We start from the raw sequence: 27,013 nt of genomic DNA on the forward strand, positions 1-27,013 counted from the left end.
AGTTATATTTACTTATGATAATATCAAGCCATGCATATAACTAGATATTCGGTTATTGACGACTCCAAATATTACAGAAAATAACGTATAATGACGCATTCCGTTAGTGAAGATGGGATTTGTAACGGGAATAGATTTGGGGTTGTCACATTAAAATCTCAATATATACTCTTTAGAATGATTATAAACTCAAACTAGGATTTTTAGAATTGAAATGAAGTATAATTTCCTCTCCCTTAATTATAGCAAAACATCTTTTTCAACCCCTGCAATCTCACGAATTGAAAATTTGTTTTCTATAATTAACATTGCTAACTTGCAATACTTATCATAATTATCATGCTCCCACTAACATGATGGTTATTACTTATTAGCATAACACTTATGCTCCCACTAGTTTTGACATGTATCCAAAAAACAGTTGGACCTCTAGAAGTCAATACTTTATTGACATTCTTACCAAAGTTCAAATTTCTAATACTAGATTGCTTTGATAAGACTTTATCAAAATCATACACCTTATCTTAGATAGATCACAGGTGTGTCTAAACAATTTCAGAACTATGAAAAGGGATGCCATAATCATAGTCTCAATTGTTTAGACCTTTTGCCATTTCTCATAAGTCAATGTTAGTGTGCCGGTTAACCACGCACGCTCCACTAACGACTTTGAGAACTCCAAATATCACAATTGCTATCTACTTAAAATCTACTTAGTGAAAGAATTTCCCCACCATCATTTTTATGAATCAGAGAGAAACCTTATGACACTTAGATTGTATGGTGTATGTGTTCTTATCCATGTGAATTTGTCAAACCATAATCACAAGACTAGGTTAGTGACAAATCCTAACTCATATGGATTGAACTTGTGCAATCTTAACATCTTGCCACCTGGCAGCTCAAGGGCCTGCCATTGCTTCCAAGTAGCTATGCAAACAATTGAGAACATGTAGACCTCAAATGTATAGCCAACTTAACTGGAATGGGCACAGAAATGTCAACACGATAGGTTATAAACCTCTAGTTCTGTGCTAGTGATGAAATACAAGTTTTATTCTTGATTACTTCTTGAAACCCTTTCAGGATCTTTTAGACTCCCACTGTCTCCTTGACCTATAAGAATTTCTTGCCAAATATTCAAGAGATAGTGTGGATTCTAATCAAGACAAACACTTAACACAATTGGCCTAAGTTGGTCTCTGTTTTATCCAAAACATCACAACTTACCAAATTCAAATGTACAAGAGTAGAAAACCTTTTACGTTTACATTTCACTAGTGTTAATAAACCTTCTTTAAGATATGTCACTCAAGTTACATTTGTGGTGGGCTTGATCAGTGCACAAGAATGTGTACTCGATCCCTTAGTCCTTTACTTGACTCACACATCCATGTGAACAAGTAATTAGTCTTAATTTTCCAATGCTTGAAAGTTCTCATTCATCATACTATGCAACTTGCATGATTCCAAGTTTCTATCCAACTGAAACTTGGGTGATGAGAATCTTTCCTTATTTGCAAAATTTTGACACTACCACAAATGAAAGAATCAAATTCATATTTCCACTCTTGCTATGAATGGAATCATATAAGCAACAATTTTTTTCCTTTTCACAAATGTCATTGTAAGGATATTTTAAAATAAATAAAATCATTTTTTTTCCTTTAAATTTTAAAACTTTGCGGAAAAACTATCCTTACAGTGCAAAAGCACATGAAAAACTTTGTTGTTACATATTCCTAAGAAATATATCATAACTCCTAAGCAACAACTCAAAATTCTGATCACAGAACCATGCGTTCGAGATCCATCTTCGCGATCAGAATCAACATATATTTCCTTTAAGTTTCTTCAGTTTTCTTTGATTCTTAAAACATCAACATGTGACCCAGTCACATCATGTAACAAGAATCTCATAATAGAAACTTAACAGAGTTAGATAGTGGACTTTACCTGAAGTAGAGTTAATCTTCTTGACTTGATCAACCTTATGATCTTTCAGGTAAATAGGCTGCTTCGCAATTAATGCCCCATCCTTTAGCAAGAGCAACATAGGGACTCTTTGGGAATGGTACATGGGACTGTCGCAGACTTAGCCTTTCTCTTTACCATTTGGTCAACCTAGTTGACTACGGCCAATCCCTTTCCTTGGGAAGAAAAGGCTTTTCTAGATATTCAATGTTATCATTATCAATGTCCATGGTAGTTTGGGAAGTTGATCTACTAATCAAATTTGCTCTCCCAGTGCTCCAATTTATTGTTGATTCAACAGCACCAAGCAAATAGATAAGAGCATTAAGGGTCATGTCATAGTCTGCTTCATAGTAGTCCCAAAGGAATTCACTATGTGACTTAGAAAGTGATTGAACCACCAACTTTCTCAAGAGTTTGACACCCAACTCTCCCGGCTTGTCAATATGTGACTTCATCTCCAAGATGCGATCACACATAGACCTTGCTTACCAATAGGGCTTGAGTGACCTTGAACTTGTGGGTTAGGGAGAATAATTGGAGAAGGTGGAGGAAGTGAAGTTCCAAGAGATTTAGGAGGATCATAGATGTCTGAACCAATCATATTTTTGGGAGATATTAAAGATAGTTGATCTAAAGTCCTTAACATAACACCCAATATGAAATATTAAGGCTAGGACCCAGCAAACTATTTTATAACTTGGAAGAGGGATGTCGTAACCCAAGCTATAAAATATTTGAAGGTAGGTGAATGACGATTCACCAATTTCCACCAAGACAACCGAAATGTATTATTAGGTTTTAATTTGTTTTGAAACTCCTAGATTCTTTTGAGATTCATTAAACTTTTCAAGGGCATGTTTCAATCTCGAGTGTGCCCTTCAGGTTTTGTGATTGGGATGTCGAGGATCACAAAACAAGGTGTGAATAACCATGCAAATATACTTGGTACCCTTAATATTTACCCCCCCCCCCCCCAATCGATGTGCCGGTTAACCACACACGCTCCACCGATACTATGATAAACATTAAGTTACCCTTTGCCTACCTTGTTAAATCAAGCTAGTGTGTCGGTTAACTACACACACTCCACTAACTGACTTAAGCAAAGTGCAAAGTGTAATTTCATGGGTTAGCACCAAATTCACATTTTCCTAAGTAACTAAGAGTGGGTATTAATAAGAGTTTAGTTACTTAGTATTTATCATTAATACTTTTAATGAAGGGAGAATTATAGTCCTTGTCCTACCCGTTCGACTAACGACCCTCCATCGGTCAAGGAAGCGGTGGGTGAGAGTGGACACCCATTAAACTGCCATTTTATAGGCAGTAACCTTATACCCCCCTTATAGATCGGCTTCGTGAATGAGGCCTACTAATGGTAAGACGACTTTACTCTTAGACATATATATAAATATTATTAACTTATAATATTATAAAGTATAAGGGTTAAATTTTAACTTTTAAAATTCTAAGGGCTTAACTTGGAATTAAAGTATTCATAAGTGAAAACTTTACAAATTCCAAAACTTGAGGGCAAGTTTTTGAAACTATTCAAAACTTTTCATTTCATAACTTATGAGTTTAATGGTTCATTAAAATGAAGACTCTTCCTTTTTTATGTAACCACTTATTCTTTAATAACACATTTAAAGAAGTGACTCTTAAACATCCATAAATTGAGGACAAGTTATGGATTCATAATACTATTTAATGAAAAAGACTCTTCATTTTTTTTATGTAACCTATGGCACTTTTATGAGTTTTAAGATTCATAAATGTGACCTTTTATGTAACTTCAGGACAAGTTACAAAAACACATTTTATGAACTACCTCCAGATTAATTAGGATTGAAAACAACTAAAGCACAATTTTTTTCATTAATCTAAACTAACTCATAAATCAAGGAAACATTAAACTTTTGGTAATCCATAACTTAAGAAGTTAAATGCTTGTTTTATAATGAAACTTTCCATGTTCCATAACTTAAGAATAAGTTATGAAATTCTTTAAAACATTAACACCAAATTTTGTAACTCCATAAAAACTTTGAATCAATTTTTTTTAAACCTTTTCATATTCATAACTTATGGAGGTTTCAAAACACTTAAGATCACAACTTTAAAAAAAAAAACTTTTGAGCTCCAAAATTTTATGACAAAATTTGTAACTCCTTAAAACATTTAGATCAACCTTTTAAAACTAATAAAATAATCATATCATTTTATCTTTTACTAAATTTGACCTAATTCAACTCATATAGCAAATGATTCAAATTTTACAAATAATTAGTTTTTCACAAAACAAGTAATTATCTTAAAATTTGACAAACTTCATGTTTATTTCTTTTTTTTTCAACTTTGAAAATCAAACATTTGCAAGAATATAACAGAAAACAACTCATGGCTCTGATACCACTGTTGGGTTTTAAGCATTCTAACACTCCTATGGTGTACATGCAATCTTATAAACCTTGGATCTATGTTTTCTCTATTATACATGCAAATATTAAATATTCCAAGGTTTCATCCTAACTAGCTTATTATGAAGCACCTATACTACAAAGTTCTAGATAGATGACATACATTTTGATGTAGCTTGATGTCTTCAAACTTTAAGAGCTTAGCCCCAATAGTGTGGAAGCCTCAAGTGGAATCACAAATCACCAAAACACCTTGGAAGACTTTAGAGAATATGGATACTTGGCTCACACTTATGAAATCGGTTATTGCCCTCTTTAGTGTATCCACACTAGCCACTAGCCTAATTTCATGAACCATAAGACCCTTTATATAGTGTGGAGGATTATGGTTAAACCCTAATACCCATGACCTTTCATTTCCTAGGATCCATGGGTTAAAGCTCCATGGACTATCCATGAAGACTTAGCCCAACCTAAATGAACTTGGCTCACTACACACACATATATATATATATATATATATATATATATATATATATATATATATATATATATATCTAAGAGTCCATATTTAATTAGTTCCTTTTGATCACTAAATTATTTTTAAATTAATTTTTGATCAATACTAATTAAATAATATGATTATATATTAATATATTAGAACTTATAATATATTAATATAAATCATAAATATACTATTCTCAAAAAACTATCCATATAAATTGTGCCGATGAAGTGCAACCCAAATGGACCATGCCGAGTCGGGTCAAGTACATACCAAATATAGTTATGGACTTAGACATTAATCCAATAAATTCTCCCCCACTTAGATTCGACTAAGCCTTCACAATACATGAAAGTTGGAGAATTCCCAATCGTCCTCGCCTTCCGACAATCGATCCGATGACAGCCAACTCTTTCCAACTAGTACTCCTTTACTAGCCAACCCTAAATGATCACACGCTTCTAATAACTAGATTAACCCTCTCTGAATCCCAGGGAAACCAACAAACCCTTATGCTTGAATGATCCCACACCCAAATCTTGAAGTCCAAAGATAGATGCTCCAACAAGTGTCTCAACACGAGCTACTTCCCTTAGTGCTTTCCTCCGCCAATCAATAACGGTTGCTAGAACCACCAAATCCTGACAATGCTGAATAACCATTCAGTGGAACCCTGTCCATAGACCTCCCACATAATACCCTTCTTCCCAAAGTACTCCAACCAATCTCCCACTTTCGGCTCTATAAATCATATCATTCAGGGTCACGCACCCTGACTTACTTACCAAATCGATCATCCACAGCTGAACTGCAATAGTTGAAACAACCTCTACCCTAAATCGGGCTACAACTACTTCCAAGACATAGTCTATAATCCCAAAAGTGCAATAGATCGCACAATCAATCCTTACCACTTGATACAAGAGATCCAAGGCAAATCCGGACCTCATAACTACTTATGCTACCTCTCCCCACCTGTGCTCACCAGCACTGAGATACTATCGCCAACCCCTGCAACTAAACTGACCCCGAGTTGGATACTACCTGATCTTGGGGTCATAAGTATGCTCACTCCTCAGAGCTTGAAAACTGTAAGGGCACAATCCTTTCCCTGGAAAACCACATTCTAATCTTATCAATTAACCATTTAATTCCAGTTGCATAACTCCAGTTGCACATAATCATTACTCCTTTCGGAGTCCTTGCGACTCGAATCCTGGCCTCGAACAAGACCCCCGAAGCCTCAAATCAGGAAACTCATATACCAACTGCTCCCGCTCAACCCGCGGAGTGCCATGAGTACGAAACATTTCCTTGATCCCAAGTAACTGCAGCTCTCTGCTCCTCAGAATACGTCCCAATAACAAGTCCCCATCAATCCTTCACCCTGGACCTTAGCAGGTTTAGAGCGCACCTGACCTTCTGGTCAGTAAAACATGAACATGTGAAGCAACATCCCTCCACGTCATATGGCCACCTCATGGCTATAACCGGGTCCTGAACCCTATCAAAATTTGGGGCTTCGCATCATCGAAGTCCCGATATTGGAAAGCCTAACTGGCTCCTCTCCCTTGCCGTTGTTACAGCTGCTATAGCTACCACGACAATCGTCACTACACTAGTTGTATAGCACTTGTCGAAATACTCAACCATAACGGTCTTGATAGACCCAAACATCTTCGACAACTGTCCCCAAACAATCTCGATCACCTCCTCCCGGATGATCTTACTGACATAATCCTCTGAGAACACTAACCTATCTTGGCTGCCAACTCTCGATCCAGACCCGGATCAGTCTCAAGACGTATCGTAACCACCATTCTGGTAATTCACCAGAAAGATCTTTGATAATCCATATAATGACAGGGGACCAACTCCCAACCCAACCCTAGGGGTTGTGACTTCCTTGATACGCGTATGGGTCCTGTGCTTTCAGTAGTACGGCTCATACTACCTTCCACACCTACCCATATTTGTTCGAAGTATCACCACAACACCCTAACTGTATACATAACATGGCAAGCGCTCAATCCTCACTCCTAGAGGAAGGCTAACTGTCTCACAACTGACCTACCGGTCTCACACAATCCACCCATCCATGAAACTTCCACCAACCCTGCAGCACTAGTGTATACTAGTCATACATAATGCTGGAACCCATAGACTTTCGAATATCCAATCCTAACCTAAGCTCCCAATCAAACAAGAACAGAACATAAGGCCAAATCAAACATTCTCAGGCTATAAGATCTTAATTATGCATAATCGTGATGCATACACTAAGCAACTACAGTAATGATGTAAATCTCATATAAGGAAACCCTAGGCTAGCAGGCATCATGTAATCAGGCAATTCTATCATGCAATTCCTGAAGTTCCCTAGCCTAGTATTAGCATGTTGTTCTAACATATCACATAATCAGGTAACTTGTATGGTATTTTGGGGTCTACTTACTAGCTCCGGTTGATCGTACACCCTGCATCCTCCTTTACTTATTTTGAAAACCATATTAGAAATCATTTTGGAAACCTTTCCTTGATTTTAGACAGTATTCACACGAATGTTCCTCCAATTCACTCAAACCAAGGCTTTGATACCAACCTGTAACACCCATAAAATTCAAACCAAATTTAAACTTTTTAAAACATTTAGAAACCAACAGTTATTACCAATTTGTTTTCAAAACAATTCTATATCAGAGCATCCCAGAAACATAGTCATAAAAAGGGAGGAGTTGTATGATCATGCCTTTCCTTGCCACGATCCCCTGATGTACCTGAAACAATAAACTGAAACTGTAAGCCCGAAAGCTTAGTGAGTTCCTCCAAAATACCGATACAAATACAATTCGCATAAATAACAACAATATCATATCATAACATAACAAAACAGAACAACATGTACTGGGTCCACAGCTTTACATATTGGATTACCCCAAGGCCCACAGTGTGAGTCTGGATTGCCTTCCGGGCCCACAGCTCACATATGGATTGTCACCGAGCCCACAGTACGAGTCTGGCATGCCCTACCCGACCCTCAGCTCGTATCTGGAATGCTCTCGAGTCCTTAGTATGAGTCTGACATGCTTTGCCCGGCCCTCAGCTCATATATGGAATACTCTAGGGTTTGTTGGCTACCGCACAGAGCAGTACAACCTCAACCCATCCCACATAACATGTCAACATGTATTATAACTAATGCACATACAGATAATCATACGATATCACAAGTAGTCCTACATGTCTACCCGACTAGCATATCAACTGGCATACATCACTAACTCAAACTCAACAAATCAATAACCACTAGGATATCAAATCCAATGGGTCGACCTTGGTGCCTTAGACCCCTTAGTATAGTGAGGATAACTCACCTGACATTGCTGAAGTCCCGTAGATAAAACTCTAGCTACTGGTTGACAGATCCCCGAACTGTCAACATCAAACAATACCCAATTAATAATTGGGTTCCAAGCCCAAGGTCCAACTCACACTAAAAAAACCCAAAAGTCAAATAATAGGCCAAAGCCCAACATATGGCCCAATTTTCCAAATTGGGCCCAGACCTCCACATGGTATTTCCTTAAGGCCCATCCAATTATTCTAATCCAATTCCCATGGCCCAATATCACAAAATCATAAAGGTCCAATTATGGCCCATCTATGGCCCAATTTTCCAAATTGGGCCCAAGTCCTCACATGGGTCTTATCCTAAAGCCCATCCACTTCTTTTGTTCCATTAACTTGTTCTTGGATAGCCCAACAATAATCCAATTGCCAAGGCCCAATAGGAAGGCCCAATTTAAGGCCCGAGTGAGATTAGGGCTTTCACATGAAATGATGATTAAGGTTAAGTGTTTCTTACTTAACCCATTAAGGACTTAATCCATTAAGTCCATTATTGCCTTAAGTTAGTTTGCCAATGATTATTAGTTATTATTTAGGTTTAATAATTAATTCTCGTGTGTGTCCCAAACGATTCCCACAATTAGGGTTTTATGCGCTTAGAGTTTTCCAAACCCTAATTAGGGTTTTCCAACCCAATACTAGCCCATTAGTCCATTGGTTGGGCTTTTAGGTCATATTGGGCCTTATTGGCCCATTAAGATTTCATTGGGCACACCGCCACCCGGCACGACGGTCAGTGGCAGCAGGAGGCGGCAACCACCACCTCATGGTGGTGGTTCAAGCTTTTCTATTATTATTCCGATTACATATTACAATGATACACACACACCAGCCCAAAATAATCACCTAATAATTACACAAAAAACTACCATGAGGCGGTAGACGGTGGTCGGAGTGCAAGCCACCACCTCACGGTGGTAGTGGTGGTTCTCATGTGATTTCATATTGCACAACCCACACACTTGCACTTAACGCAATACCACAACACACCTAAAGCACATAGAAAACACACACACCGATCCTTATGCCCGGAAAATGAACCCAACACCCACTGAGGTGGGTTACGACGACAGCCGCACAAGAAACGGGCAACAACAGCGGCCATTGGCGGCGGATGGCGTCGGGATGCAACAACACTGGCAGCAACCGAGGCGGCTAAAGGCGATAACAGCAGCGACAAAACGAAATAAGAGAGGAAAGAGATGGTGGCATCGGCCACGAGTCGGAAAAGGAATGTGATCGTTGGTTTCGCCGATCAACAGAGCAGCAGCAAAATCGGCGGTCTCGGTCTTCGAATGTGGTGGTCGCACCTCTACCAGAAACAACCACAACAGCTTCGATCCCGGTTCGCCCATCGACCTTCGATATCTCTGGTCATGGCAGACGTCGTTGGGGTCTTAGTTTGTCGGAGCAGCAAGCTAGTCATGGGGAAAAGGATGGTGACGGTCGGTTGAAGGTGAGAGGGAGGTATAAGGGTGGCGGTTGCTATAAAGATTAGGGTTAGGGTTTATAAAGTAACGGATGAAGAGGTTAAATACCCGCTCCCTTGAACAAGTTTCCATAATAACGCATTTGGTCCCTTCTTGTAATATTCTTTTCAAAACGAATCCAAAATTTACCAATCAGACCCCGCTTCCTGAAAATCTTATCATCCAAGTCCACAACTTATCCTTAAGTCCCTACTTCCATGAATCTTATACATATTTAGCCCAAATAATACCAAACACTCCTTGAATTATGAAAATATTTACAAATTAAGTCCCAAAATTACACTTTAACCCATGGAGATTCAATTATTGCTATTTGGCTTCCTAAAACCAACACCCCACTAACCATTTAATTATTCTATTTAAAATGGAGTGTTACAAGATGAATGATGGTTTCAACTTTTAGCTCAGGCTAATTTAGACCGGAAGGAGTGGCTCGCTAGCCAAGCTCGCCTCTAGCTTGCTAGCATCGTCTTAACCACTCATATTGAAGTCGCTAAGCAACTCACCACAGGTGTATCTAAAGGAGAGAGAAAAAGAAGGTAGTATTCAAGGGTTGTGATTGATTGGTGCTTCTTGTTTTGACTAGATCCCACTTCACATTTAACCAGTTTGTTGTTAATTTGTTGCATATGTTTTAACCATAGAATTTAATAAGATAAAGAAGTTATACATTTGTCCCCAAAGTTTCAGCAACTTTGTATTTTTTGTCCAAAAACAAAAAACTTTTTTATTTGATATTAAATTTTTGTTTTTATAAAAATATAATTTATTTAATATGAAATATTTGTGTATTAAAAATGTATTTTATTTAATTTTGATAAAGAAAAAAATCTGTTAGGGGTGTTACCTGTAACGTCTGCGTTTCTGACTGAGCATTATTATAATGATGTAATAGTTATGGTCAACAATTATAACATATTTTGTAGTAACGAAGAAGAATTATTTGAGTATTATGTGTTTTATGTGCAATATCTTTGCTTATAACAATATAATAAAATAATAATAAAAATACGCGTCAAAAATAGAATGAAAAATTGACCCGATATCCTTGAAGAAAGTTGAAGTAGTCGTAACAAGGATTCTGAATATATATGGACGCTGAAATCCGACTTATAACACGAAGAAATTATGACCCTTCGAAGTTTTTACGACTAAACCGGCACGGCACCACGTATCGCAAAAAGTGAATTTTTGATAAACTACTTTTTAGCCTTAGTAATCTAAACGAAAATTGTATTATATGTTAAACGATCACATACATAAAAGAATGTCTAGGTATGACTTCGTTAGAAAAAGTTATGATTTTTCTAAGATTTAGCATAACAGTGCACAGTAGGTAAATCGAATTTTAGATCGGTCGATTTTTAGCCGACACAACCTAAATGAGAATTGAAGATCTCATTAATAGGAGCTCAACGATATAAAGACAGTTGAAAACGAACGTTGGATGACAAAATTATGAATTTTTAACAGACTTTAACTGTCTAAGTCTGTTAAAATATAACTTATAAAATATAAAGTCAAAATTAGTTAACGGAGTCTAAACGAAAGTTGTAGATCATGTCGCTACCTACGTGTGGATATACAGAACGTCAAAAACGAAGCTCGTATGTGAAAGTTATGGATTTTAGAAGATGGTTAATTTTTCTACTAAGTTCCGAAGGTGACATGTGGCACAATCTCAGTCGTACCTTCCTCCCCACGGCTGCGCATGCGATATTGACACGTGGCAGCGTACGCCCAACGTACAGATTCAATACGCCCTGCGTACGCCTGATTCCCATCCTATAAACAGAGGCGCAAATCACTCATTTTTCTCACACCTTTCTCAACACTTATTTCCCAAACACCCCAAACCCTATAAGTTTTTCCCTAACACATCATAGGTTTTAGAAGCGAGTCCCGGAGCGCCAGAAGTCCCCAAGAAGAAGAGCGTTCGGTTCAGAAGTTATGTCCACACAGAACCCGGTTCCTCGCTAAACCCCATTGTAAGTGAGTTATGCTTACCCTACTTTAAGTATAACTTATCTTTAAGTTCATCATCGTTATTATGAACCTATAACAGGATTTATCAGTGATTCAAAGTTGTTATACTGGTTGATCTACTTACGGGGATGATGTCTATGCTGTGATTTAGTGAGGTGTTTAAAGTGAGATTTCCAAACAGTATACTTCGTATACCAAACATACTCTACCTTCGATATGATTCTACTTGATTGTTCCTTACTTGATAGATCATGAAAGTTGACTTTGAGTTGATATTGCATATAGACTAATAACTAGTTGCAACAAATATTAGACTAAAATCTAGTAATAATGATACTATGTTTCGTCGAAGGAAAAGACAATTGTTAGAAGCAAAGCGGTGCCCGAATTTCGAGTCATCACTTTAACAAGTGAGTGCATAGTTACTTTCATCTTACACATATATATGAAGTATTTAATATAAATTACATGCTATATGTGCATATAATTTGTATTCTTGATATCTATGCTGGATGAACGATATATACATGTTTTACTTGATTTAAACCGTATATTTATTTTATACTTATCAATATGTTGGGGAAAGATGGGTAGATGAAATAGAAGATGAAAGAAGAAATAAAATGATGAAAAACCTCGATGTTGAAAGTTGACCCAGTCATCTAGCGGAGTATAGATGACGACCACAAACTATTCTAGACAGTCTAGTTGAACGCTAGTATGCTCGCAACCTGTAGGTGTTTGTGAACGATGTGTTCAGCAGGTGTACTCCATCCCCCTCATGGTTGCCTTAGTGACATATATTGTTGAGGAATCCCCTAAGCATTATTGTATATCATGATGATAATCCTTATTATAGGTCTCTTAAATTAGATGCTTTAGGGACAAAAAATGAGGATAACATGAACGGGTAACCGAGTTGAATGATTTGATGAAGATAAAAAATTTAATTATTGTAGGTTGAAAACATATGTGCTCACCAGTCCCCCAAACCTGACCCACTCAGTTTCTTGTATTACAGGTAATGACACAAGAGCACCGGTGTGATGATCAGATGTGAAAATTATGGATTATAGGCCGATAGAATAATAGATGTTGTAAGACCTATGTTATTTCCGTTTATGCTTGTGTATTATATTGACGATGACATCTTAACGTTTTTAATATAATTAAAATATATTTATTCGGAAATGCTTTGATAATATCTTTATCATATTTTTTAGAACAAATTTCGCAATATTATTTTCAAAAGGATTTTTGATTTTTAAATAAAGCATAAATAAATCGGTATTTTTTGACCGTAAAATTAAGGATGCCACACCTTACCACTCTCTATGATTGCTAAAAAATCCTTTTTTTTATGGTTTGGTTATCATTTATTTATAATGATCTATAAATATAGTAGTTATTTTTGGTTTAGAATGAATTTATTTAATTAAAAAAAAGGCCACAAAGATATTACGAATGTTATCACTTTCTTGAGCCTAACCGATGTATACCAAAACTAACATGACAATAAAGCAGAAGCAATCTGACGTGGTTGCCTGATATCGACAGCACCCAAATTTAAATTCCCGCTTAACCAAATTTCATTTTCAGAACAAAATAACCCGCGAGTTCCAAAACACACAATCCGCAAACCCAAATCCTGATCTCCGGTGGAAAAAAGAATCGGCGGAAATTCCGGCTCCAGCAACCGTCTCAGCGCTCTTCGCCGCGTCTTCGAACTTGAAAAAAGTGTGAAGGTATGATTTCCCTGATTTTTTTGCTCAAATTGGACCATTTTTTAGGGTTAGGGTTTCATTTTGTCGTTCTTCACTCCTCAGTATGGTATGATGCTGACTGCCGAGGAGGAAGGAAATCATTTCAGTTTTTGATTTTTGTTGAAATTAGGAAATTGATGTATAGATCAGTGCTTAAAGAGTACGTGGATAGCGATTATTTTTTTATTCAATTTAATTTGGAAATCAAAATTTGATCCTTTTGTCTCTGCTACATATCATTCGTGATTTCTTATTGTCTGTTTTTGTTAACGTTTTTATCTTAAGAAGATATTAAATAGAGGATGAACATTGACTCAACTAATTTGGTCTTGTATAGTAGACTGGTTTCACTGTTACCTTTCAACAAGTTTTTCATTTTCACCATAGATGGTTGATGTTCTTGAGTACTTTAGCTGTTGTTGACTTGTTGTGCAGTTTGATCTGGTTCTTGAATCTTGATACTTTAAGTGTGTTCAAGTGTTGAGTTGTGACAAAAGGTTAAAGAACAGCAGCTTCTTCCTACAATCATGGCAAACTATTATGATATTGATGACATTCTAGCAGACGAAGAGGTTTAAACTCATTTCTTTTCACAATTCTTCATTCATGTCACTTTTAGAAAGTATGCAAACCTAATACATTGTCTATTCTTCTTTATAGCTTGTTCCAGCAGTATTCCTGGAGGCAGTGAATGGAGTTGGTTTGTTTGAATCAAATGAAGCAAACAGGGTAATAATTTTATATAATCTTCACCTCAACATGTTGATAACTATTTTTTTCAATAAATAAAAAAAGTCAATATTTTGTAAAATCAGGTAGAACCAAGGTCAAAGGTAGAATTACCATTCTGGCTTGCAAGAGAACTGCACCTAAGACAAGCAGTATCTGTCACCATTCCTCCCTGTTTCAATAAAAAGTAAGCTTCTGATTTTTATAAAAAGTTTATACATTTATAAGTTATAACAAATACTATAAAGAAATGAATAAAAGTATGTTGCTATATATATGTTAGGACTAGGGAAGAAATAGGGGCTGATGGTGCACATGTGGACTTAAGATCTCGAAGCTCATATTTCTATGAGTTAGGATGCAAGATAGTTCAATTGTGAGTGATTTTTTTTTATTTCTTTTTATATTTGTGTTTAAAAAAAACAAGATTTATGTTTATGGTGTGAATGGATGACAGAATGGGTGACAAAAGCATTGGATCTTTACTATTGGTTGCTTTCCAGACAAGGTACAAAGAAGTCTTGATCAAGGCACATACTGCAGCATCATCACTCACCCCAAAATTTCTATCTTCATTAACAAAAGAAGAAACTAAATGTAAGATTTCCAAAAAATCATCATAATCATATATACTTTATTATTATTATTATTATTATCATTTTGACTTTGTTTTGTGATTTTGAAGTGTATGATGCTGCTAAATCATCAACTGCTGCATTTAAAACATGGAGAATGGGTGGACCAAGGTTTCAAAAGGCTGCTGTTCTTGGTAGGAAAAGGAAACCAATTGGTGGGGAGTAATATTTTCTCCTTTTAATTGTTTTAAGATGTGTTCTTGAGTGTTTTCTACCAAATTAATTGTTGTAGCTTTGTTTGTGTAATTTCTATGTATTCTTTTTTGTTTATTTAATTATTGAACACCTTTTACATGTGATACATACAACTTGCTCTTCATAATTTAGTATTATACATAGTTGTTATATGATTATTGAGAAAGAGATTTAAGGGAGATAAAATAGGTTATTTATAATAACTCCAAATGTGCTAAAACTCAAAATTATTTTGAAAAGAAAATGAAAAATGGATGGTTGTAAGTTCTGATGTTTAAAAAATGCAAACTTATAGAGATAACCTATGCAATAAATCAGACTTTTGTGTAGTTTTTGTAATTATACTTAAACCTTGAGGATGGTTAATGTACATAACTATCTTTGATAAAAAGGGAGGAGAACACAAAGGGAAAGTTGTCAATTGTTAGGTCAAGTCCCCAACTATCACCAACCCCTCAATCTCAATTTACCAAAAAGCCCCTTTGTTTCTTTTTGAAAAAAAAAATGGCCAAATTGTATGATGTTTAGTAAAATTGATTTTTCCTTTTTGTTTTTTAAAAAGAAAATGATCAAAATATTAAAAAAAGAAGAAGCCTCTATTAATCTATTTCGCAATGCATTTAAAACGAGGGCAAAATAGTCAATTTGGCTGTTTGGTGCACTTGTCATATTGTTGTTACCTTCGGACCCCCCAAGAAAACTCATATTAGCATCGCTTATTTCCTCGTTTTCCTTGTTATAAGCAACGCCTTCTTCTTGCAACCCCCGAAATCTCTCTGGTGTAAAGAGCAATCCTCCATTTTCACACACAGAGATCAAAGGAGAAAACTCTCGAATCGATCTCGATGGCGTGTGCTAGTTTCACCAAGTTAAATGCATCTTCTTCACAGTGGATCGGTCAGCAATCCTTCAATCAACGTCCCGCATCTTCTTCACGATTGCCCGTCCGTCGTGTTTCAGTCGTTCGTGCTGGATCGTACTCCGAGGAACTTGTCAAGACCGCCGTGAGTTTTTCTACTTCAGATTTTATTTTCGATTGGTTTCCGTATTTTTTTTTCGAGAATTTTGAATTTCGATGCTTTGTTTACGTTATTATCGGAGGATCTGATCATAGAATGTTGCTGTTGGTATTAGTTGATTTAGGGTTTCATTTCATCGCAACCGAATTAAATTCGTTTAATCATTGTTCTGTTGACCTCTTAGTATCATGAACAGCCATCTCACATATACCTGCTACTTACACATTCGCGTGCGCAAATTTTTGTTCTCATTTCGTAAATCGTAAGCACAACATAAGTTAACTTCTATAACCGCACCTGACATGGTTGGCTTTTTAGTTTACTTTTGGATTTTTGCATGGGAAGGTGAGTTGATGCGTAATGCTGATATGCTATCATGATAACGAATTAAACTCTGGTGATAACTGAATCGACATAGTGTGTGGCTCCATCAGCTACAAAATTAGCTCACTTTGGCATTTATGTTCAAACGCATCATCTTTTTGGCTCATCATTAGGTAGATCATGTTTAGGTTTAGATGAATTGTACCAAAATTGAAGAAAATCGATGATAACCACATTAAAGTATGCACTATAAGCTTACTCAAAGAATCAATTAAAGCTATAAGCTTAGTAAAAGATTATAATCGAATTAGTTCTTGAGTAGAAAACAATCGCATCACCTGGGCGTGGTATCCTTGCCATTGATGAATCAAATGCAACTTGTGGGAAGAGATTGGATTCCATTGGATTAGACAACACCGAAGTCAACAGACAAGCTTACAGACAGCTATTACTTACAACTCCTGGATTAGGTCAATACATCTCTGGTGCAATCCTATTTGAGGAAACTCTATATCAGTCAACAACAGATGGCAAGAAGATGGTTGACTGCTTACGTGAACAAAACATCATACCTGGCATCAAAGTTGATAAGGTATGACAAAAAAAATCCATTCTTTTTTGTATAAAAACATATCTGTAACTTCTTTTAACTGTTTGATTTCTGATTCTTAAAAGGGTTTAGTACCCTTACCAGGATCCAACAATGAATCTTGGTGTCAAGGGTTAGATGGATTGGCATCTAGATCTGCTGAGTATTACAGTCAAGGAGCTCGCTTTGCTAAATGGTGAGAGAGACATATTGTTGTTTTTGCATCCTTTGTTTACTTTCCAGTTGAGGGATAAATTTGTAATTTGTAACTTATCTTGTTTGTAGGAGAACTGTTGTCAGCATTCCTTGTGGCCCTTCTGCTTTGGCTGTGAAAGAAGCTGCTTGGGGACTTGCACGTTATGCTGCTATTTCTCAGGTTTGTTTGTGTGTGTTCTTAATTATTACAAGGCTAAATGCAAGAAATAAAATAATAATGTTTTAATATGGGGAAATAATGTAATAAAACAAATATATGAAAGTAGATTGGTATTTGGTGGTGTAGGATAATGGTTTGGTGCCTATAGTGGAGCCGGAAATTCTTCTTGATGGGGACCACCCAATTGAAAGGACACTTGAAGTTGCTGAACAAGTTTGGGCTGAAGTGTTTTATTATTTAGCAGAAAACAATGTTATGTTTGAAGGAATCTTGCTTAAACCTAGTATGGTTACCCCAGGGGCTGACCATAAAGAAAAAGCCTCCCCAGAGACAATTGCCAAATATACCCTCACCATGCTCAATAGGCGGGTCCCACCTGCTGTTCCAGGGATCATGGTACACATTCATTATTTTCTTTCTTTAGTTTATGCATTAAGTTTAACATAAAAAAATCCCTTCATATGTTGACTTTGAAAAAGGTCATTTTGGTCATTTCACTGTCTTTGGTTTTGTGGGTCCCACTTACCTTCCATTTTGCTAGATGACACTAAAAGAATTATTATTATTTTTTTTAGTTTTTATCTGGAGGGCAATCTGAAATGGAAGCTACTTTGAATCTTCATGCAATGAACCAAAGCCCAAACCCATGGCACGTGTCCTTCTCATATGCACGTGCCCTACAAAACTCTGTGCTCAAGGCATGGAAAGGGCAGCCTGAGAACATAGAAGCGGGCCAAAAAGCCCTTTTGGCCCGTGCAAAAGCAAATTCCTTGGCCCAACTTGGAAAGTACTCTGCAGAGGGTGAAAGTGATGACGCCAAGAAGGGAATGTTTGTTAAAGGGTATACCTATTAAGGTTTTTGTATGTGATTTTTAGTTATTGAGATCGATTTTGAGAATTTAATGATCCAAAACCTTTGTTGTTTCTTCACATGTAACCCATAGATTTGCTTGAATAATCGATCACTCATGAAGATGAAAGTTTATGAAATGGCCCTTGAAATGACCGGTTAATCACTCTTTTAACATTTTAGGCAAGTATATGACTATTTTTCTTGTAGTGGTCGCTGACATATTTTCGTATTTCTAATTGTTATTTTATTTTAAATAAACAAAAATGTGATTTGTGGCGATACGCTTAATGAGTAACTCATAGTAATTCAATTTTAATTGATTAAGAAATATTTACATAGACGTAGCGGGTAAACGAGCAACAAACTGTGTCGCAACCCCTTTTTGGATGACAAAACTAATTTTTTTAAAAACATCTATAGATCTTGGAGTCATAACATTACAATGCATAACTTGTTGGACTCTATTGAGTAGCTCCATAGCTTCTGGCGCAAGGAAACTGAAAGTATCAAATGCAAAGGGTATAAACGTGTGTTGATTTTCCATACACGCTTTCTCATGTTTTGCCACTTTGCTTGATACAGCTTTTAAAGCAGTTTGCCCCACCGTAAAAACTCCACTCCCCAAGCCCACAAGAGGGGAAACCTCTGTTAGATCCACGCATGCATGTTTTCCTCCAGCCCATCCAAATACTAAAAGACCAGCTGGTCTAAGTGTTGATCTTCCTTCCAATGGGTCAGTCAGAAAGTTCACATGTGCCTCTTTCTTGGCAGAAACCCCATCGCCTCTAAATATGTCAAAAATAACATCCTTAACCAGATCGTATCGGTACTTGAAACCCGGGAGCTCTTTACAATGAACTGCATGCTCCCCAAACGAGTCCAAACACGCCTTACGACAAACAGGGCAAGTATCGTCAACCGGAAATAAAAGGATCATAACACGATACTTGAGGATGGCAAGATACTCCACCAGCGACATATGCTGGCCAAGACCGTCAATAGGAATAGTCATAAATTTTTTATAAAATTGACCACGCCATAGCATAAAATAAGAGGATTTGACCAACCCTTTGCCGTTTATCGAAACGAACAACTATTCTGAGTCCAAACGGACCATTTCAGGTCCCGGGCACTATAAAAAGTATGTTTTCTTTCCAACTGTCTCTACTAAAGAAAAATCACTCAACGTCCTATCTTGAAAATGTTTAAATTCATCGGGTTTACCTGAAACAACGTGTTATACTCTTATATTTATGTAATTCACCATTGGTAAATTTTTGTATCTTAGCAGTGTTATTTTACATTATGTGAGTATGATTCCCCAATCTATATTTGAAATAACTTGTATTTTAAAAATACAATGTAAGAATATCATATTTTGTTTCTTTTTTGTTATATTGCATTGAGATTAAATAATAAGTTACAATAGTAATATGTGCCCAAAATAGACTATTCCACTCAACTAAAAGGCAACCGAAATACCAAAGCACTAAAAAATGTAGGAATAACAAAGAGAAAATGACCAGGGAATTCTCGATAATTATTTAGATATTTTCGAGAATAAATCATTCTCTTAATAGATCTTGTCTTGTAAGGACGAACAGTTAGTACCAAATCTCGATCATGTACCGACATTGTATTGAAATCGATACCGACCCATACCAATTTGAAGATATAAGATGGTACTTGAGATATATATATATATATATATATATATATATATATATATATATATATATATATATAACATATATAACATACTTTCAGGATCCCAGACATATCTCAAGATGCTGACCATTATTATATTTATTTCTTAACATTTATAACAGATATATTTCTAGTCTATTTCTCACATGTGCAGAATTAGTCAAATAAGACATATTCTCAACAAAGAATCACTTCAACCAGGCTTAAGACCCGAGAATACCAAGTCAAACAACATGTGAATACACCTGTAATATGCACACTACAAACACAACTAGCTCATCTACAACATTTGTATTTGCATTATACTACTCCTTTGTACTCAATAGTTTATTTTCAATAAAAATAACAAGGCATGTGATTATTATCACCTCCCAAGGTTTTATGCCGGAGATCCTATCAAGGATTAAGGGCTTTCCTTGTAAGCCAATTGTGTCACTTACTCCTGATTTGTCCAATTGTTTCGATTACAACATCACAACCTCTTATACAAATTGGTTAATTTATATTTGATTAATTTTTTGACCAAAACAATTTGGCGCCACCGTGGGGCCGTGGTGTTTGTAATCCTCAAAAATCATGTCTACACAACCAACTCTTTCTTCTTCCTTTGCTCCCTCGATTCCTCTAAAAAATCTTCCACCTCCTCCGAGCGGGCTACCTGGTCAGAGGAGAACTTTCGATATACAGAGGAAGAATACTCCTCCGGCTGCTCCGGGATCCCAAGATCCTCCTGCCACAGTCTCCAATAACAAACTCTTCACCATGATGAAAACATTGACACAACAGGTGACTTAGCAACATGTAACACCCAAAGTTTTGGAGGCCAAGAAAGGAAATAAAATCCTAATTGTTAGGGGTGACTTGGCGAGTCCAAGGAGGAACTCGGCGAGTCCGAGCGGGATCCGGGTTGAGGAGTAAGTGACTGACTCGGCGAGTCGGCCAAGGTGACTCGGTGAGTCTGGTCTGTGCGTGGAAAACCCTAAATTCGGGACTTGGAGCCTATATAAACGTCTTAATCTTCTTCCTAGGGTTCCTTACTGCCTCTTTAGCCCTGGATACCAAACCCTAGCCGTCATATCCTTTGATTGAGCCATTTGTTGCCTTGGAAGGTGCATTAAAGCTTGGAGAAGGAAGAAGGAACTTGGAGGAGCAAGAAGGGACTATAGATCTGGGATTGTGAGTTCATTCTGAGCATTTAGAGGTAATAAACTAGTTCCTGGACCCTTTTGGCACCTAGATCTATGTGTGGTTGTTGGGGCTTTTTAGCCATAATGTTATTATTTTGAGTTAGAAGCCAGATCTGAAGTTGCTACTTCAGATCTAAGCATATTATGGTCTTGAGAAGCATAAAGTAGCAGCCCTTGAGTTAATTATGGAGCCTCCTTGCCTTAAACCCTAGTTTATGGTGTATTTTGCTTAGATCTCCTTCTCTACACATAAAGTTTGCAACTTTACGTGAGGAATAGGCTTGGGAAGGGTAGATCTACAGATTTGAGTCCCTGCATGACTCAAAAGTCCTCTGCATGTATGAAGGACCGGATGGACTCGGCGAGTCCTTTGAGTGGACTCGGCGAGTAGCTTGAAGATGAGGAGGAACTCGACGAGTGAGATGAACAGCTCGTCGAGCCGGATGAAGTTGGACATGAACTCGGCGAGTTGGAAGAACAACTCGGTGAGTTGGATGAAGATTGCCTTGTACTCGGCGAGTCTGTTCTTGGACTCGACGAGTCAGGTCGCGAAACCCCAAACCCTTCGAGTTTAGACTCGAATCAGTGAGTCGATTAGAGACTCGGTGAGTTGGACAGGTCAGGACTCTGGACTTATGAACTCGGCGAGTCAGTAGGGTGACTCGACGAGTAGCGTTGACCTGGAAGGTTGACTTTGACCAGGACTTTGACTTTGACCTGAGTTGACTTGGTTGTCTTTCGGGGGTCAGTTAGACTCAGTGTTGCCTTGACATTGGTAGCTCGGGGAGCGAGTGGAGCAAGGGTTTAGAGAGTTGTCGGTCAGTAGCTAGAGGATTATCAGTAGAGTTCAGCAGTGCGAGGTGAGTCTCCTCACTATTTGTATGGGTCTAAGGCACCAATGCCGGCCCATTTAGAATATGCATGAAAGACCAGGGGGTGGCTCCTGGCACACTGTATGTTATTATGGATGATAGGAAGACCCAGGGGTTAGCCCAAGGCAATATGCATGAAAGACCAGGGGGCGGCTCCTGGCACACAGTATGTTATTATGGATGACAGGAAGACCCGGGGTTAGCCCTAGGCAATATGTATGAAAGACCAGGAGGTGGCTCCTGGCGCATTGTATGATATTATATATGAAAGACCAGGAGGTGGCTTCTGGCACACTGTATGCTGTTTAGCTAAGTAGAGTAGTATGTACGGTTGTTTTTGTGATACTTGCATAAAAGACCAGGGGGTGGCCCTTGGCACATGTCTGTAAGACCAGCGGGTGGCCCTTGGCACTTGTCTGTAAGACCCAGGGAGCGGCCCAGGCTTGACCAGGAAGACCACGCGCGGCCCGTGGCATAATGGCAAGACTATGTTTGGCACATAACACCTTACTTGATTATGGATAAGTCGGTTATGTATGGTTCTTGGCTATGAATGGTTTGTATGGTATGTGGTATCTGGGGAACTCACTAAGCTTCGTGCTTACGGTTTCCAGTTTTGGTTTCAGGTAGTTCCGGTAGCGGATAATGGAGCTCGGGATGATCGCATGGCACACACCATAGATTAGTCAGCCTGGGAATGTTTTACTCTAATAATGAACATGTGTTTTGAAAACTAATACTCTGTTTATGTTTTGAAATGATGATTTTAATTGACATAATATTGTATTAAAAGAAATTTTTAGTCTTGAATTTTGGGACGTTACAAGTTGGTATCAGAGCCTAGGTTTGAGGGATTCGGACATGCTCTCGGGTGTGTCTGAACTCAAACTGAGGAATTGGTATGGAAGTTTTCAAAATGAAAAGACAGTTTTGTAAAAAGAGAGTTTTGGGAAAGAAAACAGTTTTAGAAAGGCAAAAATAATTCAGAAAGGAAAGAACTTTGAAAAGAGAAAAAGGGTGTGGTGCATGCAATTAACCGAGCTCAAGTAAGTACCCCAAAATACTCATACAAGTTTATGTTATGATTATCAGTTGATAGAACAGTATGCTAGATTAGGACTAAGGATCTAGGAATGATGCCTTATGTGCCTATTATATGTGTTTTGAGCTGCATGATAGTGTTGATTAGACAGTAGTAGGATAGCTTGTTTAGGTTATGCCTGAGTTTATGAGTTTGTGTTGCATGCTAGTTCAGATTCTTGCTATTTGGATATGATTGCTTGAGTATGTTGTGGTTAGATTTTCCCCTTGTCCGAATGCTGCCTGCTTTGTGCATTGTGGGATTTTGAGTGATGGGAGTTAGCCATTAGGTGGATACGTCACGTCACATGTGATCAGGGTTGAATAATCTCAGAGTGCTGGATTTGGCCCTATTGCGCATCTCTTGTTTGAGTCCAACCGTTGTAGGGATGAGTCTTTTACTTGAAGGATTATCTGAGCCTCGTCACATGTGATGGTATCCAGGTAATGGCTAATTGGCATCACAAGGAGACCTTCAGCATCTGAGGACTGGTTTGAGTTGAGTTAGAGGTTTTGTAACGCCTGTGTTTCCGGGCTTGCCGTTATTAGCAATATAATAGTCTAGGTTAACCTTTGTAACCCGTTTTGAAATAATAAGAATGTATTATTTGAGTATTATGTGTTCTGTGCTTAATTGCTTAATTACGTGGTCTGATTAATTAAGAACAAAAATAAGCGTCAAAATTTAAGTGTGAAATAAACTTAATATCTTTGGTTAATGTTGTAGTAGTCGAAACGAGGTTTCCGAATATATATATATAGAACGCCCAAATCTGACTTCGTATGAGGAAGTTATGATTTATCGAAGTTCCGGCTTAGCGGTATACAGCCTGAAATACTCGAATTGAGATCGAGCGGTTGTTAGCCGAAGCAATCTAAATGAGAATCAAAGATCTCATTGTTGGTATCGAAGCGATAAAAAGTTAGGCGAGAACGGACGTCAAACGAAGAAGTTATGAATTTAAAACGAAAGTTTCTGTCGCGGCCTATTAAAAATAATTAATAAAAATAAAGTCAAAATTAGCCAACGGAGTCTAAACGAAAGTCGTAGAGCGTAGTCTCACCTTCGCGTGGATATAAAGAACGTCGAAAACGGAGTTCGTATGAAGAAGTTATGAATTTCCGAAGTTTATTAATCATTTTGTATTTAAATATAAATCAAAATTCGGAAGCATTATCCGAAGGAGTCACCGATCTGATCCGAGGTACGCCCCGCGTACTCGAGTACGCCCAGCGTACTCCGAGGGATGTCGACACTCGCACTCGAGCACTTCGGATACGTAAGCAATGACGTTTTGGGCAGTACGCCCCGCGTAACGCAGTACGCCCCGCGTACTCCGAGGTTCCAGCCTCTATATAAAGGATCCGAAGACAGCCTCATTTCTTGTTCATATTCTTCTCTTCTCTCTAGTCTTTTGCATCGTTTTTCGTGCCGAAGCTACCCCGAAGTCCCGGTATCATGCTCTAGCCCCGAGGCAAGTCCCGAGATCCCGAAGATCCCGAGAAGCGCGGTTCCCGAGTCGAAGCTCTGCCCGCGAGAAGTTCGATTTTCGAGGAGATCTTCCAGATCTGCTGTGGATTACTACTTCTATAAGCCGTAGTGCTGTCGGATCGTCTTCTGATCAAGTGAGTGTGTAGTTATTTCTTCTAATACAATAATACGAAGTATTTTATATAAAAATACGTGCTATGTGTATATATTTGGTTGTGTTATGTGTGAATGAGTATTCACTCTCTTCTATCTTATAGATCTGCTTATTTCTTTATGAGATATGTGTTATGTGTGTGTGCCTCATCTGTTATGTGACATATGTGTTGATTAAAGCATGCTATACAGGTTTTCTTTAAACTACGTATGAAAATATATATTTTTATCTACTAATATGTTGGGTAGAACATGGGTAGATAGTTGGTGTGTAATAAACAGATGAGAGGCCTCGATGTTGTTGTTGTTGTTGATCTAGTTATTCAGCGGAGTATGGATAACGACCACGGACTCTTTCTAGACAGTCCAGTGGAACACTAGCAGGTTCATAACCTGTAGGTGTTGTGAACGATGTGTTCACCGGTGTACTCTATCCCCCTCATGGTTGCCTTTAGGATATCTATTGTTGAGGAAACCCCTTCGCAGTGATGTCCGTCCCGATGAAAATCCTAGATTAGGTCCCTTGAGATAGTTGTTTTAGGGACGTAAAGTGAGGATAACGGGAATGGGTAATCGGGATAGTGGTTGGTTGGTGAAATTAAATATAACTTATTTATTGTGGGTTGAAAACCCTATATGCTCACCAGGCTCCCAAGCCTGACCCACTCAGTTTTATTTGTATTACAGGAAGTGGCACAAGGGCGTAAGATGGATGGATCATCTTGTTGTTTTATTTACAAGTCTGTATATGTATATATTTGTTGAATGACTTGTAATGTTTATCGTTTATGCTTTATGGTCTGTATCGGAACATGACATCCCGAGTTTTGATTTTATAATGAAATGCATCTCTTGATGAAATGCTTTGATAAATATTATTTTATCATGTTTTGTTTTGGGAACAAATTCCGCAACTCTTTCAAATAAAAAGGATTTACTCTGAAAATATTTAAAAGCATAAATGAAAATCGGTCTTTTCTGGCCGAGATTTTGGGGATGTCACAGTTGGTATCAGAGCATTAGTTTAAGCGAACTAGGAATTTGAAGGATTTCTAGACTTAAACTTAGAATGCTAAATGGAATGATGAGATGTGTGTCTGTTGGATTTTAGACACGAGCACTAGTTTATTTTAGGAAAGTTGCCTAAAATGCTTTTATGTGCTAAATGTTATATGTTGCCATATATGATATTATTTGTTCGGATCTACGGTTTGTTGCCAACCGGATCTGAAGGTTTATGTGTTTAGGATTCTAAGCGTATGTATACGATATTAGAACTAGCATGTAATCGTTTGGAGTAATAAGGTGAAATTATTTGGTGTGTAGATCAAAAATGGTAAGAACAAGGAGTGGCGTTGGAAACGCAGATGAAAACAGGAATCAACCGCCAGTGATTGAGCAGATACCTGTTGTAGCAGCAGCACCAGAACCAATAACAATGGCTGCGGTGCAAGCCATGATTCGGGCTATGCTAGCCGAACAAAGGGAGGAGATGCGACAAATGTTGCATAATAATAGGGATGAACCTATCATACCTATTGAGGAACCGGAATTGATTCCCGAGCAATCGGAGGAAGGGAACAATAGTCGCATGGTGAGTCAAGTTGGGACTCAAGAGGAACGAAGGAACGATCCAGAAAGGAGAAACAACAAGGATGGGCGTATGTACAAGAATTTCTTGGGCGCCAAACCGCCAAGTCTTTCTGGAAGCCCAAAGCCTGTTGAGATAATGGATTGGATCTCCGAAATGGAGATGGTATTTGAAAGTTGCGACTGTAGCAACAAACAGAAGACCGTCTTTGCGGTTAGACAACTGAAGACTGGGGTCTTGAGTTGGTGGAAGTTGTTGGCAGATACTATGCCACGAGGAGAAGCCCTGAAAATGTCATGGGAGGAGTTCTTGGAACAGTTAAGGGTGCAGTATTGTTCGGAGATAGATCTGATTGATCTGAACAATGAGTTTCAAAACTTAAAGAAGGGGAAGATGAGCATAGATGACTATGCTACTGCATTTACTGAGAAGATGAAGTTGTTTCCGTACCTAGTGCCAACGGAACTCTCCAAGATTGAGAGGTTTGCTAACGGACTGCCTGCTGACTTTGGTCCGACAGTCAAAATGGCAACCACTCTGAAAACGGCTGTCCGTGCAGCTAAGAATGTGGAGGCCCAGCAGAAGGAAAAGGGTCTGGAAAGAATAGATGTTGGAGAAAAGAGGAAGTTCGATGGAACTTCAGGGTCCAACAAGAAAAACAA

At 37.8% G+C, this 27,013-nt stretch overlaps 2 protein-coding genes across 2 annotated transcripts; both read left to right on the forward strand.

Moving 5' to 3' along the window:
- The first annotated feature begins 13,258 nt into the window (after nucleotides 1–13,258).
- On the forward strand, nucleotides 13,259–15,221 carry LOC111911267 (DNA replication complex GINS protein PSF3). The gene is made up of 7 exons (XM_023907068.3): nucleotides 13,259–13,531; nucleotides 13,985–14,121; nucleotides 14,210–14,278; nucleotides 14,365–14,465; nucleotides 14,562–14,654; nucleotides 14,736–14,875; nucleotides 14,964–15,221. Exons 2-7 carry the CDS (start codon nucleotides 14,077–14,079, stop codon nucleotides 15,077–15,079), a joined length of 564 nt encoding a protein of 187 aa, XP_023762836.1. The 5' UTR covers nucleotides 13,259–13,531; nucleotides 13,985–14,076; the 3' UTR covers nucleotides 15,080–15,221.
- A 602-nt stretch (nucleotides 15,222–15,823) lies between these two features.
- LOC111911266 (fructose-bisphosphate aldolase 3, chloroplastic) lies at nucleotides 15,824–18,429 on the forward strand. Its single transcript, XM_023907067.3, has 6 exons — nucleotides 15,824–16,112; nucleotides 16,774–17,043; nucleotides 17,127–17,236; nucleotides 17,326–17,416; nucleotides 17,543–17,812; nucleotides 17,992–18,429. The coding sequence occupies exons 1-6, from the start codon at nucleotides 15,954–15,956 to the stop codon at nucleotides 18,268–18,270; spliced, it is 1,179 nt and encodes a 392-aa protein (XP_023762835.1). The 5' UTR covers nucleotides 15,824–15,953; the 3' UTR covers nucleotides 18,271–18,429.
- Nucleotides 18,430–27,013: the final 8,584 nt, after the last annotated feature.

Source organism: Lactuca sativa, chromosome 8, assembly GCF_002870075.4.
Source record: "Lactuca sativa cultivar Salinas chromosome 8, Lsat_Salinas_v11, whole genome shotgun sequence".
Classification (NCBI taxonomy): Eukaryota; Viridiplantae; Streptophyta; class Magnoliopsida; order Asterales; family Asteraceae; genus Lactuca; species Lactuca sativa.